Here is a 14,838-nt window from a genome sequence, read left to right as displayed (position 1 = left end):
GTAAGAACGCAATAGCCCCAAAAATAAATTATAGAATCCGTTAGTAATCCGTGAGATGAATTTATTAAGGATAATTAATCCGTCATTATCGTATATTTACTGTAGCACCACATTGTCAAATCATGGATTAATTAGGCTTAAAAATTCATCTCGTAAAACAGTCTCAATATGTGCATTTAGTTTCGTAAATAGTCTATATTTAATACTCTATGCATGTGTCAAACATCTGATAGAACAACGATTAAAGTTTAGGAGGTGGAAACTAGTATCTGCCTGCCGTTGCTTTGACAGTATAGGCCCCGTTCGCTGGTCTGAAATTTGGCTAAAACTGGCTAAAAAACACTGTTCCTGCTGAATTGTTGTGAGAGAAAAATACTGTTATGGCTAAAAAAAAAAGCTGAATAAATCGAATATGGGTAAACCGATCAAGCCCATAGCGGGGTTGCGTTTGTTGCGGTGGTTGTCATGCTGTCGCATGTACCGTGAGTATTTTTTTGTTTATGTTGTTGGACGTTGCTCTCTTGTCAATCAATATACGCCAGGCGATTTCTCGCCTGTGGCTTTCGAAAATAAACTTCGATAGTACGCCAGTTTTAAGTTCTGTGCTGTTATTAATTAAACCAACCATTGGTGGTGTACCACCTATGCTGTTCCATGTGTGTTAGAATTAATAATCATGTACTCCTAACGGCCAGCTTGCCCTGAAAGAGTGATCAAGAAAGGTCTTTTTTCAGAAAGGTCTTGTTGCTTGTTAGAAGCACTTCGTCCTACTCCTACACTTCTAGTACGAACAAGCAGCTATGAAAGAAAAACTTTGATCAGAGAAGACGAGCTGGCGAAAGAAACCTAGCTATCAACAAAGGCCACACTGTCTGGTCTTTTTTGCTACAGGACACCTAAAAAGGGCCAGGCGTAGTACTGCTACTGCTACTACTGACTACTGTGGGCGAGCACTACAGCTTGCTTTGGTCCTGGCCATAAGCTGCTGTTGGCTGCTGCCTGCATTATGCAACCCCCGGCCCTAATCCTCGCTTGCTCCCTCCTTTGCAAAAGAAAGCACCTACACTGCACTGCACTGTTCATGTGAATCTTCTAGGATTGAGCACATGCAGTGCAGGGAGCAAAACTGATCAAATTAAGAGCATACTGTAGTGTTCGATATGAGCTAGCTGTGTTCGTTGCCAAAGTACTACATAAAAGTAATGGCATAATAGCCATTTTGATCCTCAACTATTTCTCAAGGCTCAATTTCATCCCTAAACTTTTAAAACGGCCGTTTAAGTTCTCAAACTTTAGTTTTAGGATCAATTTCATCCTATAACTATGAAGATGATCGTTTTAGTCCTCAAACTTTGCATTTTTGGATCAATTTCATCCATAAACTATCAAAGTGCATTTAACTTTTATTTTCAACTCAATTTTGTCTATTAAAAAAGAGAACCTTATATTTTAGGCACAATTTCATCCATAAATTATCAAAATTATAGATCTGCTATTGTTCGATGCAACTATAATTGCTCCCGTAATATCATTTAGTCAGATATATATAAATGGTACCATTATAAGGTAACACTAAAAATAACAGCTTGGATTTATTAATGACCACGAAAGAGTTTTTGGATGAATATTATTTTTCTATCTCCAATAGCTGATGGTGTTCGAGCTAACCAGGTGCAGCAGTACAGCGTTCCACGTAGAATGTAGACAACGTTGTGTTGAAAATAAAAGTTTAAAGAACAAAATACACTTTGATAGTTTATAAATGTAATCAAGCCCAAAATGCAAAGTTCGAGGACTAAAACGATCATTTTCATAGTTTTAGGATGAAATTGAGTTTAAAAGTAGAGTTTGATGACTAAAACGACCGTTCTGAAAGTTGAGGGACAAAATTGAGCCCCGAGAAATAGTAGAGGGACCAAAATGACTATTCTACCTACAGTAATCATCAAATTTCTGTACTAATTCTTTTCGGCTAACGAGAGATAAAGTTATTGGTTTTAGGTCTCAGGAAGTCAGGATGAGAATAGTACTAGATTTTTTTTTTATATTACGGTACCGTGGACACTGCATGGTTTGGTGGTTCGTTGCGCCCTGAAAGATTTGGCATCCGTTCGAGGCAGGGCAGGCATCAGAGGGGGCAGAGAGACCTCGGCCACAAGTGGAGGAGATGGCTGGGCTTGAGGTTTGTGGAGCATGTCCCTGTCGGCCACTACGGTCTTCGTGTACGGCTGGTTGACCCCTACATCAACATGGCTCGGCTTGGCAGCATGCAACGTGATGGCCACTGGCCACCACAGGCCACGGCACACTTCCCCCCTCCTCCTTGAGTTCCCCAAATCACATGTACGATCGATCGAGATCAGGTACTACAACATGCATGCATGACATATATACATATATATGGTGGATTAGTGGTACTCCTAGAAATACTAATCTTTTTCTTAATATCTGGATGATATAGTTCATGGCAAATGCACTACAGTTAGAGGGGTGGGAACGGAGAAGACCCGATAGAAGAAAACTACATACATGCGGTCAAACGTATGGTAAATTGGTTACCAAACACCCCGGATAAAAAGCACTGCCGGTTCAGCCAAGATTGTGTGTGGTGCATGCATGTAAGATGGTTATGAGTATCAATCGTACCCATATAAATAAATAGCATGAACCATGCAATATGAACTAATGAAAAAGGGTAGCTTGAAGCTGAAAGGAACTAAGGGAATATATATGCCACCAGATTGTTGCCAGTCAAATACTAGCTAGAAGCAACATAATATATAAGAGCAACCAACAGACAAAAGTTCCATATGCATAGTATATATAGATGGATCGATAAGAAACAGGCTAACAGCCTCTCCTAACACACAAGCAAACATGCAATACAATATACAAAAAGCACCTATACACACACATCAGGCCAACTAACTCGGTTATTACTAGCACGTCATATATATAACTAGTAGCTAGTCGTACTTAATACTACTGGTTCCGTCGTGAACTTGCATTGATCTATTAGCTAGATAGGATCTTCACCAAGCAAGATCGTGAGGCCCATGCCCATGATGACCTAGTATCTAGTCAACTACTCACACAAGACGTCCTTGAGCAGCTTGTACCTGCGGCCGGCCGCCCTGGTCGTCGCTCGCCGCCCAGCCAGCTCGGCCTGGTCGCCGCCGCTGGCCTTGCCGGCGCCCCTGCCACCGGAGCTTGTGGTGGTTGACGACGACTCCTGGCTCCCGATGGCGGCGTGCTGCTTCCCGGACGGAGACGAGGACGACCACCTCGCCTGCTTCCCGGCCACGCCGCTGAGGCACCAGTCGCACATGTCGGAGCCGGCCGAGGCGGGTGCGCTGTCGCCGTAGTAGTTGGTGCAGTACCTGCATGCATGTCGCCATGGCACCACCGCACCAGTGGTGTGCATGTGTATAAGGACAAGAACAGTACTTGTACTCACTACACACATATATACGAAGAAGAAAGCGGCAGAAGAGATGCATGGAGCTCGTCATGATATACTACTAGTAGTACTCATATATGAAGAGGGATGGACGAGAGCTGGGCAGAAGAGGCTCACGTACGAGTGCTGGAAGCGGTGGCGGCAGCGCGCGCAGCGGAAGAGCTTCTCGGGGAAGCCGACGTCGCCGCACATGGAGCAGACCGTGGCTGTGTCGGCGGCGGCGGCGGCGGCGGCGGCGGTGCCGGCCATGGTGGACAGAGCTAGTCGTGGCCTGGAGGAAGGGAGAGACGGTCGGTCTACTCAGAGCGAGAGAGGAGACAGGAGAGGAGGAGTGGTGAGGATGTGGGTGAATCTGAATGAGAAGGGTAGGAGTGGAAAGGCTGGAGGGCGAGGAGGGGGCCGCGGGGTGCAGTGGTGTTAAATACGAAAGAGGGATAGGGACGCGTACGTGCAGTGCATTGCATGTAAAGAAACGGAAAAAGGGATGAGGGGCAGCGCCGCAGTGGCAGCAGGGGTGGCACAAAGACACGGCAACCTTAACTCACGGCCGGCAAATGGAAAGGCTACGCGTCGGTCGATCGATCTCACTCTCTCACCGTCTCACGGTCACAGCGGCCCGGCCGGGATAAAAATCTTGGGGCAGTCATTGATCGGTTTCGCGCTCTGTCCCCTGCTAGTCCTGCAAGTCGGTGTTTCTTGCAGCTGCAGAGCCAGAAACAGTCGCACTCGAGGAGAAGCTTGTGAGTGTGCCTGTGTGGTAGTACTAGATAGGCACAGCTCATCCATTCACGCGATGTTGCATGCGTCCAGTACAGAAAAACTTTCGATCGATTTTGAGAGACAACTACTGAACGTACGGCGAGAAACACAGCCGATGGTCACTGTTGAATGCACGAAACCCTGTAGTCTGTAGTCAATTGACTGCTATTAGCCCAAGCAAGTCTGCTCTAGATCACTAGCTAGATGGGATTATGGCACAGGTATCTACCTGCAAATTGAAGTGATGGGATTACGCATTGCTTGGTTGGTTGGTCCTGATGACATGCTTTGCAAGTACTCCGTATATTTTTCGAGATGAAAGCGTCGATGAAGAACTATAAGTATTCGCCTCCCTCCGTCGATCGGTCCATGCCCAGATGCGGATCCATTGGTGTGGCATGCAATGCAATGGAAGCTGTGTGCGCGGCGCCGTCAGGTGTAGTGCCTGCAGAGTCCAGAGAGCAAAGCTGGCGGCTGCCTCTCCGATCCGATCCGCTTGCTCCTCCTCGCCCTTTCGGTGCAAAATCCTGTACAGAAATGGATGGCAGGTAGATCTTCCGTGTGGTGCGGTGCGGTGCGTGGGATTGTACTTGGGGCCATGGGCCGCGGTATTTCAGAAGGAACCAGCTGCTAGGTAGCAGACGCCCCAGCTGTGGTATTAGTATAGCCCGGCCGATCATCCTGCGTGTTGCGGCCGGTCACACACGTGACAAGGACGTAGCTGCACATGAATCATCATTATTGATCCTGATGTTACACAAGCGGAGGAGCTACTACCCTACTAGCAGAGGGCGTGTACGTGGTCGGCCACAAGGCCGGCCCATAACCAGGTAGGACAGACGCTATAATGCACTGCGACGACTTCGCGAGTGCGAGGCGAGCCGTTGTGGCGGGCGCTGCAGCTGGACAAAACAAGTTCTCTCTCCGTTCAAAAGAAAAATCTGCATTTTAAATTATTCAATGTTTGATCAAAGTTATAAAATAGTATTGATAATACAAAATAAGTATCATTAAATTAGTTATAGAACACGACTTCAGAGTAACACTTCACAGCCGGGTCCTAATAATCTATCACTATTGGGAGTGAACCTGCGGAGGGCAAGTGGCAGCGATGGGGTTTTCCTATCAATGACGGTTGCCCTAACCCGACGCCGATGTTACAGTCCTTTACTATCAAATCACAGGTATTGGGAAGAATCAGAGGGAATATTGACCGGAAATAGCAGGGATTAGAGAGGGACAGCAAGAACAGTTACAGGGGAACTCGGACAGTAGGAGGATGAAGGTACTATTCTACCAGCAGTTTTAAACGTCATCCCTTGCTATTCTACCTGAAGTCCTCTTCAGCCTAGCTCACTTAGGTAGCCCGGTCTTGGCCAACATGGACACATGGCAGCTCATACCATAACAAGTGATACCAAACATCAAGGTCGGTTCTTTTCCTAAATCGGCAATGATATGATATCCTCAAGATCACTGCCAACACTGTCGTCTTGCTTAGCAACCGACATTGATATCCCTATGATCATTGTTGACTTATGTATGGACCCGCCACTGATTTGATTTCCCATATGCCTATTCATTAATTTATTTTTATTATTTTTGTGTGATAATTTTTATTTCCTATGGTTACTAGACTGGATATTTAAAGCATCACATACATCACAAATCCATCAAGATTTATAATACAAATGTTAGGATAATGTATATGTTACATAAAAATGTATATACTACGATAGAAGTTTCATCATTTCTGAATCTATACTACTCTTATCCTTGGCTTGATCAATGCTGAAAGATCCTCTTTTACTCAAGACCTCATCCATGGTGAAGGATGCTAGTTCGTCTTGTAATCCTTTGATCTCAAAGTCTAATAGCTTTTGGGTTTTTAAGTTCCTCATGCTGTCGTTGAAGCAAGATGATATCAACATGCACAAGTGTTAGACAAAACAATAGTGTATTTTGTTGAATTAACTGATGTACATGAAATGAGAAACATAGACACCATTTTATTTCCTTCCATTGTGCTCTTGTTGAGGTACTGATGCATTGCCCACATCACGTAGAACCAGCATTTGTTGTCGGCTATCGACTGTTCGATCTAGGGGTATGCGTTTCCATATAATGAGCCTCGAAATGGTTCTTTCTATGCCCGTCTATATTTTTCTTGACTCAGCGTGACATTATAAAGTGTGAAAGGCGGTGAAATTAGAATGTGCTATATGATTAGAAAATTATATGTTACTAGCTTCACTTACTCAATTAGCACGATGAGTAGGTCATTGATCTGAGAAAGTTCCCTTCGATCTCTTCGAGTCCCACACCTCGACATGTGATTGTGCAAGTTTGATATCTACAAGGACATATTGGAAACTGCACTCACAAGCTTCCAATGCAAATCAGGCCTAGTTAACAAATAACCTTAAAAAATAAGAAGCACCCAGCTAGGGCCTTACAAATCAGTCCTTAGATTTTTGCAATCTCTGCATTGGAAGTACGTGTAGCCTTGATCCCCTGGATTACATGCAGCATAAGCTTTGGCAGCGGTGATAAAGGTGTTGACTCCCTTCAAGAATTACATGTCTCAAGATGTGAGACCATACATCCACTCTCGATCCATCTCTGCGTAGAAAAAGGTGTCACATGTGTGCAATCATAAAAATTGAAAACTAGAGCCATGCCATCATGAACAAACACCATGGTAGCTAAAAAATTAATGGTTTGCTAGTGTAAGGAAAATGGACCCTAGACCCATTTACTTTGGATTTTGGTGTTTCATGACCAACACAACCAAATTAGACTAATGAATTTGCAAGTAATTGTTTTGTAGTTCAATAGGGTGCAAGACGTGACTTGGACGAAGGCGACATGATGATCCCACGATCAACACCATAAGCAAGATCCTATAAGCACAAGAGACGACCCAAGATATTAAGCAAAGTCCAAGCACAAAGATAGGAACCAAGCCGGACACAAGATCGCGAAGGAACGAGCTTCACAGAGGTGATCAGACGCGATCCTTATAGCGACAGGACGCATCCGATCAAGATGCTTGGCAACGGCAGGCGTCAGCAGCAGCGACCGAACGGTGAGGATTCGAGTGACCGGACGCAATGATGACACTGTTCACTATTGCGACAATAGCTCAGCACCGCTAGAGGGTGATCGACCGGACGTAGGAACTGCAGCGTCCGATCGAGTCCAGAGAGGTTCCAGAGCGGCGCCAGTGCGACCGGACACGTCCGATCGACAGTGACCGGACTCAGCGCCGAGTCTGATCAACGCACTAGCTTCAACGGTCGGGACGACCGAACGCGTCCGGTCAGGACGACAGCAGCGTCCGGTCAGTAGCAGAAAGGTGGGTTTCATCCCCAACGGCTACTTTCTCAGTGGGGCTTATAAATAGACCCCCAACCGGTCATTTGACTAGTGTGGAGCCGAGGAAACATACCAAGGGTGTTAATACACTATTTTAGTGATCTCCACTTGCATAGTGCTTAGTGATTCATTAGGTGATTAGCGTAGGTGCTTTGCAAAGTGCTTAGGTTGATTAGATCACCGCTTATGCGCTTGCTCTAGGTTTAGGCCTAGTGTTTAGTGAGGTTTGCATACCTCTTACCACTCGGTGCTTGCGCGCACCATTGTTGTACATCGAAGGGGCTTGTAGTCTTACGAGATCACACCAACAACGTTTATGGTGTGGCCGCCACCGTGTACCGAAGGGAACAAGGCCCACGACGGTTCGGCTGGAAGCTTGATAGTGAAGACGGCGGGGAGTGGTCCAGGAGAGGCTTGCCGAAAGGCGCACTGGAGACCCACTTGCGTGTGGGGAAGGCCCGGGGCTATCCATGAAGTTACCTGACCGAGAGCTTGGCCCTTGTGAGGGATTCCTTGCAAGGGGCTCCAACGAGGACTAGGGGGAAGCTTGCGCGCTTCTCGATACCTTGGTAAAAATACCGAAGTCATCGACGGGAGTTTGCATATCTCTACCTTACTCTTTAGCTTCCACATTTACGTTGTTTGCATAACTCCTTTTGCGGTAGAGATCGCAACACACTAGCAAAACCGTAGTTGCACATTTAGATAGTTTATCTTTTGCATAGGTTTTGCTAAGAATAGAAAAAGAGGCCAAAGTTTAGAGTTAGAGTTTTATGTTGCCTAATTCACCCCCCTCTCTTAGGTGTCACGGTCCCTTACAATTGGTATCAGAGCCGGTTGGCTTAATTTGGACCTTTCGCTTCACCGCCATTGAGCCAACACTATTTAGAGTGGTTGGGATGGATACCTCTAGGCCTCCGCACTTTGATGGCACTAACTTTCCCTACTATAAAGCTAGAATGGCTTGTCATCTTAAGGCGGTAGATTTGGGTGTTTGGAAAGTCACTCATGACGGGATAAAACACATTAAGAATCCCGATAAACCCACAAAGAGTGAAGAAAAAGAAATTCATTTCAATGTTGGAGCTAAAAATTGCTTGTTTGAATCTTTTAGCATGGATGTGTTTAACCAAGTGTTCACTTTAAATACGGCACATGAAACTTGGTTAAAACTCTAAGAGCTCCATGACAGCACAACTAATGTCCATGAGCAAAAATATTGTCTAGCTAAACAAAATTATGATTTCTTTAAAATGAATGATGATGAGCTTGTTCGTGATATGTATTCTCGTTTGAATCTAATTATCAATGAGCTCCATTCAATAGGATTAACAAAGCTAGATAATGCGGACATCGTGAGGAAGGTCATCTCCATGCTACCACAAAAGAAATATGCAAGCATCATCACCATCCTTCACAACATGGAGGACTTGAGCACCATGACCCCGACCATAGTCATTGGCAAGATAGTGGCATTTGAAATGTCACGCAAGATGGGTCAAGAAGAAGCCTCTTCATCAAGCAAAGGAAAAGCTCTCACATGTAGTGAGAAAAATAAGATGAAGGGCAAGCAAGTTGAGACAAGCTCAAGCTCAAGCTCCTCAAGTGAAGATGAAGAAGAAGATGAGGATGATGACAACGAAGAATCAAGTGATGATGATCAATCTTCCTCCTCCACCTCTGACCTTGATGAAGAATCTATCAAGCTTATCAACAAGGTGGAGAAGATGATCCAAAAACTCAATGTCAAGGGTGTCCCTATCCAAATTCAAGATTTCATCTTCACCAATCAAAGAAATGAGCAAAGAAAGAAAGGATGCTATGGATGCGGTGAGTTGGGGCACTTTGTGGAAGTTTGTCCAAACAAGACCACACCCAAGACAAAGAAGAAGGAGTGCAAGGACAAAGCCCTCACATCAATAAGGTCATGGGACGATTCTTCAAGTGAAGAAGAAGACCACAAGAGGCGAGGGCACAAGCACTCATCATCAAGCTCTTCTCGTGTGTACCTTATGGCATGAGGTAACGAAAGCTCATCCTCTAGTGAGAGTGATAGTGATGATGAAATGCCTTCTCTTAATAAACTTGTGCAAGAAAATCTTAAATATGCTAAGGCTTGCACTAGCCAACAAAAGAAGCTAAAAATATTGCAAGAAAAGCTAGATAGTTCACAAGAAGCATATAAAACCTTGCTTGAACAATATGAGACATTTGCTAATCTCAATATTGAACTATCTACTAAAATTGAGCAACTTGAGGCTAGTGCAACAACAAATGCATGCACAATCAATGATGAGCAACTTGTAAAAGAAAAATGAAAAATTAAAAGAAAAGTTAGCTAGCTCACAAGATGCTTATAAAAGTTTGCTTGCTAAAATGGAAACCATGTGCAAACATTATGATGAGCTAACTAATAAAGTTGCTAATCTTGAAGCCATCGGTACAACCCTCACCAAGGCACCTAAAAAGAAAAGTTCTATCTTTGACATGCCTAAAAAGGATGCTTCTACTTCTTGCAATGATTTATATTTAGACTCATCCTTGTGCAAACAAGTTTGTGTTGAGAAAGTTGTTGTAGATACATGCACACAAGAGGTCACAATGGAGAATGAGCAACTCAAGTAAGAAGTGGCTCGCCTCACCAAGAACTTGACTCAAGTGAAAGGCAAGACAGAGCAAGCCCAACTTCATTAAGATAACATCGTCAAGGGAGTGAAGAAGCTTGATGAAGGACAAACCGTAATTTGCTACGTATGCCACAAGGAAGGCCACAAGTCCTATGAGTGCAAGGTGAATAATAGGGGGAGCTAAGAAGAAAGAGAAAAACAAAAAGGAAATAAGCAAGCTCTCCAACACCTACACCAACAAGGTGGACAAAAAGGCCTCCACACCTTATCTCTTGAAGAAGAAGAAAAATGACAAGGTGGTGGCCATCAAGGTGAACAAGCAAGCCAATAATGGGGCCAAACACATTTGGGTGCCTAAGGAGATCATTTCCAACATAAAGAGCACCAAGAAGGTTTGGATCCCGAAAGGTAAGTGAGAAGTCCGATGGACTTTGGGGAATTTGGAGACTTGGGAAAGTATGGGTGTATTTCATGGGGTGCATCATTATGGACAAGGTAATTACCAAATGGGTTAGTGAATACTATGGACCCAAATTCCCCTTCTAATGTTAGGTAACTAGATTTAATTTCTTGCAATTTTAATTAGCATCTAGTTCCTTTTTATGCCTAGGTTTGTATTTGCATGCTTATATCTTTTGTCATGCATACACTAGGTATATCTTATGGTAGGCTTGCTCGGTTTCACTCCTAACCCTTGGAGCAAACCTACATGGTTTAAATTGTTTAGGAGCACGACACATAGCTTATTTTACAATTGTTCATCTAATATGTGCCAAAGTCTAAATTGTAGATAATTTCTCCCGAATATCACTTTCAAAAATGATTCTCACATTCATGTGATGTCATCTTTCAAGTAATATTTTTTATTCTAAAATCAATGTGCATGTCTCATACAAGTATTCCATACTTGTGTGCACAAATTTAGAGGGAGGTTACTCTACAAGTTAGATGCTTTGAGACTAACACCTTTTCAAGCTTATCATGTGTGTAGTAGTCTCATTGCAAGGAAAATGGAGTCCCTGGAGTTAAGCATCATACTTCAAATATCCACCACCTATTGCAAGTGGTATAAATCAAATTGGTTTCCACATGTGGTATTTCTAAACTGATATCATCATGTTAATTTTAATTTGGTATTTATATGCTTTCTCCATGAATTATATAGATTAAACTCCCTTGAGCATTAATTTGCTAATTATGCATAAACTACATTCTCCATCATATGTATGCATATATTTAGGGAGAGCTTAGTCTATGTAATGTGATAGTCAAATTTTGTGACCTATTCCACTCCACATACAAAGGATCACAAAGTCTGACCCTTCCTTATGCCACTAATGTCTTCCTTTTCGGTGTTTGATTCCAAAGGGGGAGAATTTGTAGGACCAAAAGTAAGCCCGATCATAATAATTTACAAGTGGTAATGGTAATAGTTTACAAGTGGTAATGGTCCGAGAAAGGGAGGATAGTGGATTATGGAGTTAGGGGGAGGCTTAAATCCATAATGCCACATGGGGATATTTGCAAGGGCAAGATAAGTTTTCAAAGATGTTTACATTTGGTATACATTAGCTTACATGTGGCACCTTTAGCCTACATGTGGCATCTTTTAGCATCATATAACATTGTCCTTTGCATTGCACCCTAGCAAGTAAATAGTTTTTAAAATTCCAAAATTTTTATTATTTGCTTGCTTTGGTCGTGTTGTCATCAATCACCAAAAAGGGGGACATTATAAGAAAAATGGACCCTAGGCCCATTTACTTTGAATTTTGGTGTTTGATGACCAATACAACTAAATTGGACTAATAAATTTGTAAGTAATTATTTTGTAGTTCAATAGGATGCAAGACGTGACTTGGACAAAGGCGACATGATGATCTCATGATCAACACCATAAGCAAGATCCTAGAAGCCAAGAGAAGACCTAAGATATCAAGCAAAGTCCAAGCACGAAGATCGGAAATAAGCCGGACACAAGATCATGAAGAAACAAGCTTCACGGAGGTGACCGGACGCGTACCTTATAGCGATCAGACGTGTCTGATCAAGATGCTCGGCAACGGCAAGCGTCAGCAGTAGCAATCAAACAGTGAGGATTCAAGTGACCGGACGCGACGATGACACTGTTCACTATTGCGACAATAGCTCAGCACCGCTGGAGGGTGATCGACCAGACACAGGAACTGCAGCGTCCGATCGAGTCCAGAGAGGTTCCAGAGCGGTGCCAGTGCGACCGGACTCAGCGCCGAGTCCGATCAACGCGCTAGCTTCAACGGTCGGGACGACTGAACGCGTTCGGTCAGGACGACAGCAGCGTCCGGTCAGTAGCAGAAAGGTGGGTTTCGTCCCCAACGGCTACTTTCTCAGTGGGGCTTATAAATAGACCCCCAATCGGCCATTTGAGTTGTATGGAGCTGAGGAAACATAACAAGGGTGTTAATACATTATTTTAGTGATATCCAATTGCATAGTGCTTAGTGATTCATTAGGTGATTAACGTAGGTGCTTTGCGAAGTACTTAGGTTGATTAGACTACCGTTTATGCGATTGCTCTAGGTTTAGGCCTAGTGTTTAGTGAAGTTGGCATACCTCTTACCACTCGGTGCTTGAGCGTACCATTGTTGTATATCGGAGGGCTTGTAGTCTTGTGAGATCACACCAATAACGTTTGTGGTGTGGCCGCCACCATGTACCGAAGGGGACAAGACTCGTGGCGGTTCGGTCGGAAGCTTGATAGTGAAGACGGCGGGGAGCGGTCTGGGAGAGGCTTGCCGAAAGGCGCATCGGAGACCCACTTGCGCGTGGGGAAGGCCCGGGGCTATCCACAGAGTTACCCGACTGAGAGCTTGGCCCTTGCGAGGGATTCCTTACGAGGGGCTCCAACGAGGACTAGGGAAAGCTTGCGCGCTTCTCGATACCTAGGTAAAAATACCAGAGTCATCGACAGGAGTTTTGCATATCTCTACCTTACTCTTTAGCTTCCGCATTTATATTGTTTGCATAACTCCTTTTGCGGTATAGATAGCAACACACTAGCAAAACCATAGTTGCACATTTAGATAGTTTATCTTTTGCATAGGTTTTGCTAAGAATAGAAAAAGAGGCCAAAGTTTAGAGTTAGAGTTTTAAGTTGCCTAATTCAGCCCCCCCCCCCCCCTCTTAGGCATCACGGTCCCTTAGAGCTAGGTGTCACATGGATGTGTTAATCAAAATTAAAATTGATAGTCCTCTTGAAGATGAAATATTCTACTTCAAGACACAATAATGGTATGAATAATTATAGAATTTAAAACTAGAGCCGTCAAGAACCATTATCTTTATAAAAAATTAATGGTTTCTAGGTATCACATGGATGTATTCATCAAATTAAAATTTCTAGCCCTCTTAAAGAACAATTATTCTACTTCATGCACATAAAAATGAGGAGACTAATTATATGAAAATAAAAATTGGAGCCTTCATTGCTAGGTGTCACATGGATGTGTTCATCCAAATTAAAATTGGTAGCCCTGTTGAAAAAAACTTTACTCTACTCCATGCAAGAACTAAAGTATCACATACTGACAATCATCAAAATCACCATGTAATTTGCTAGAAATTAAATGTTACTCTACTCCATGCAAGAACTAAAGCATCACATACTGACAATCATCAAAATCACCATGTAATTTGTTAGAAATTAAATGGGTTCTTAAACACCAACCTTTTGGAAGATGGATTCACCACAATTTGAAATTCTTCCTCAAGATCTAATTGAAAAGTGCTCTCCAAAATGGAGAAATAAATAGCATGAGAATCAAGCAACATAAAAAAAATGAAAAGCTACAATTTCAGAGGAGTGGATGCTTGTTACTAACCTTAAACCTAGAAGATCATGCCCATCCTTCAAAATCCAAGACCTTCTATGAGAATTTTGGTGAAAATGACCGCAACAATGGAGGGTGAGGTGGGGAAAGGCGCATCCTTGGATAAGTTTGCTCGGGATGGGAGGGAGAAGGAGAAATAACTAGCATAAGAATCAAGCAATCTAGCCATCAAAATAATTGAAAAGCTACAAATTCAAAGGAGTGGATGCTTGTTACTAACCTTAAAGCAAGATGATCATGCCCGTCCTTCAAAATCCAAGACCTTCCATGAGTATTTTGGTGAAAAATGGCTGCAACAATGGAGGGAGAGGTGGGGGAAGGCGTCTCCTTAGATGAGTGTGCTTGGGATGGAGGGAGGAGGGAGGAGGAAGGAAGGAGAGGTGGTTGAATAGAAAGGTGAAGGTGCATATGAACTATTACTCTTTCAGCTCGTGTGCTGTTTCAAATTTGCAACGCACGGTTTCTAACTATTAATTATTCTTTCATCAGTTAATTAGTTTTCTTCCATTGCTGATTGAACTTCCTTTTTCTCATAAATTTATCTCTTTTTCTTGCATGCCAGCTTCTTAATATATCCCTCTTTTTACATAAATGTCCGTAAATATATCTAGTTTGTTCATACTCTTGATTAAATTTCTTACATGGCTAAGGGTCTGTTTGGAACCTATGGTTTAAAGTTTAGCACTAAACTTTAGCTCTTCGGGCTCCAAACAGAAGGTCTAAAGTATTGTCTAATGTTTGGCTA

General features: G+C 43.2%; 1 protein-coding gene across 1 annotated transcript; it reads right to left on the bottom strand.

Moving 5' to 3' along the window:
* Positions 1-2,834: 2,834 nt before the first annotated feature.
* On the bottom strand, positions 2,835-3,800 carry LOC136490899 (uncharacterized). Its single transcript, XM_066487107.1, has 2 exons — positions 3,582-3,800; positions 2,835-3,380 (listed from the first exon to the last, which is right to left on the bottom strand). The coding sequence occupies exons 1-2, from the start codon at positions 3,707-3,709 to the stop codon at positions 3,086-3,088; spliced, it is 423 nt and encodes a 140-aa protein (XP_066343204.1). The 5' UTR covers positions 3,710-3,800; the 3' UTR covers positions 2,835-3,085.
* Between the last annotated feature and the right edge of the window lie 11,038 nt (positions 3,801-14,838).

Source organism: Miscanthus floridulus, chromosome 11, assembly GCF_019320115.1.
Source record: "Miscanthus floridulus cultivar M001 chromosome 11, ASM1932011v1, whole genome shotgun sequence".
NCBI lineage: Eukaryota > Viridiplantae > Streptophyta > Magnoliopsida > Poales > Poaceae > Miscanthus > Miscanthus floridulus.
Note: the sequence above shows the minus strand (reverse complement) of the source record. Positions and strands in the feature narration are given on the sequence as shown.

Excerpts from the sequence above, each read along its gene's own strand:
- LOC136490899 (XM_066487107.1), bottom strand. The coding sequence starts at position 3,709 with ATGGCCGGCACCGCCGCCGCCGCCGCCGCCGCCGCCGACACAGCCACG. Across the intron at positions 3,381-3,581 it reads CGCCACCGCTTCCAGCACTC|GTACTGCACCAACTACTACG; the intron begins GTACGTGAGCCT and ends ACATGCATGCAG.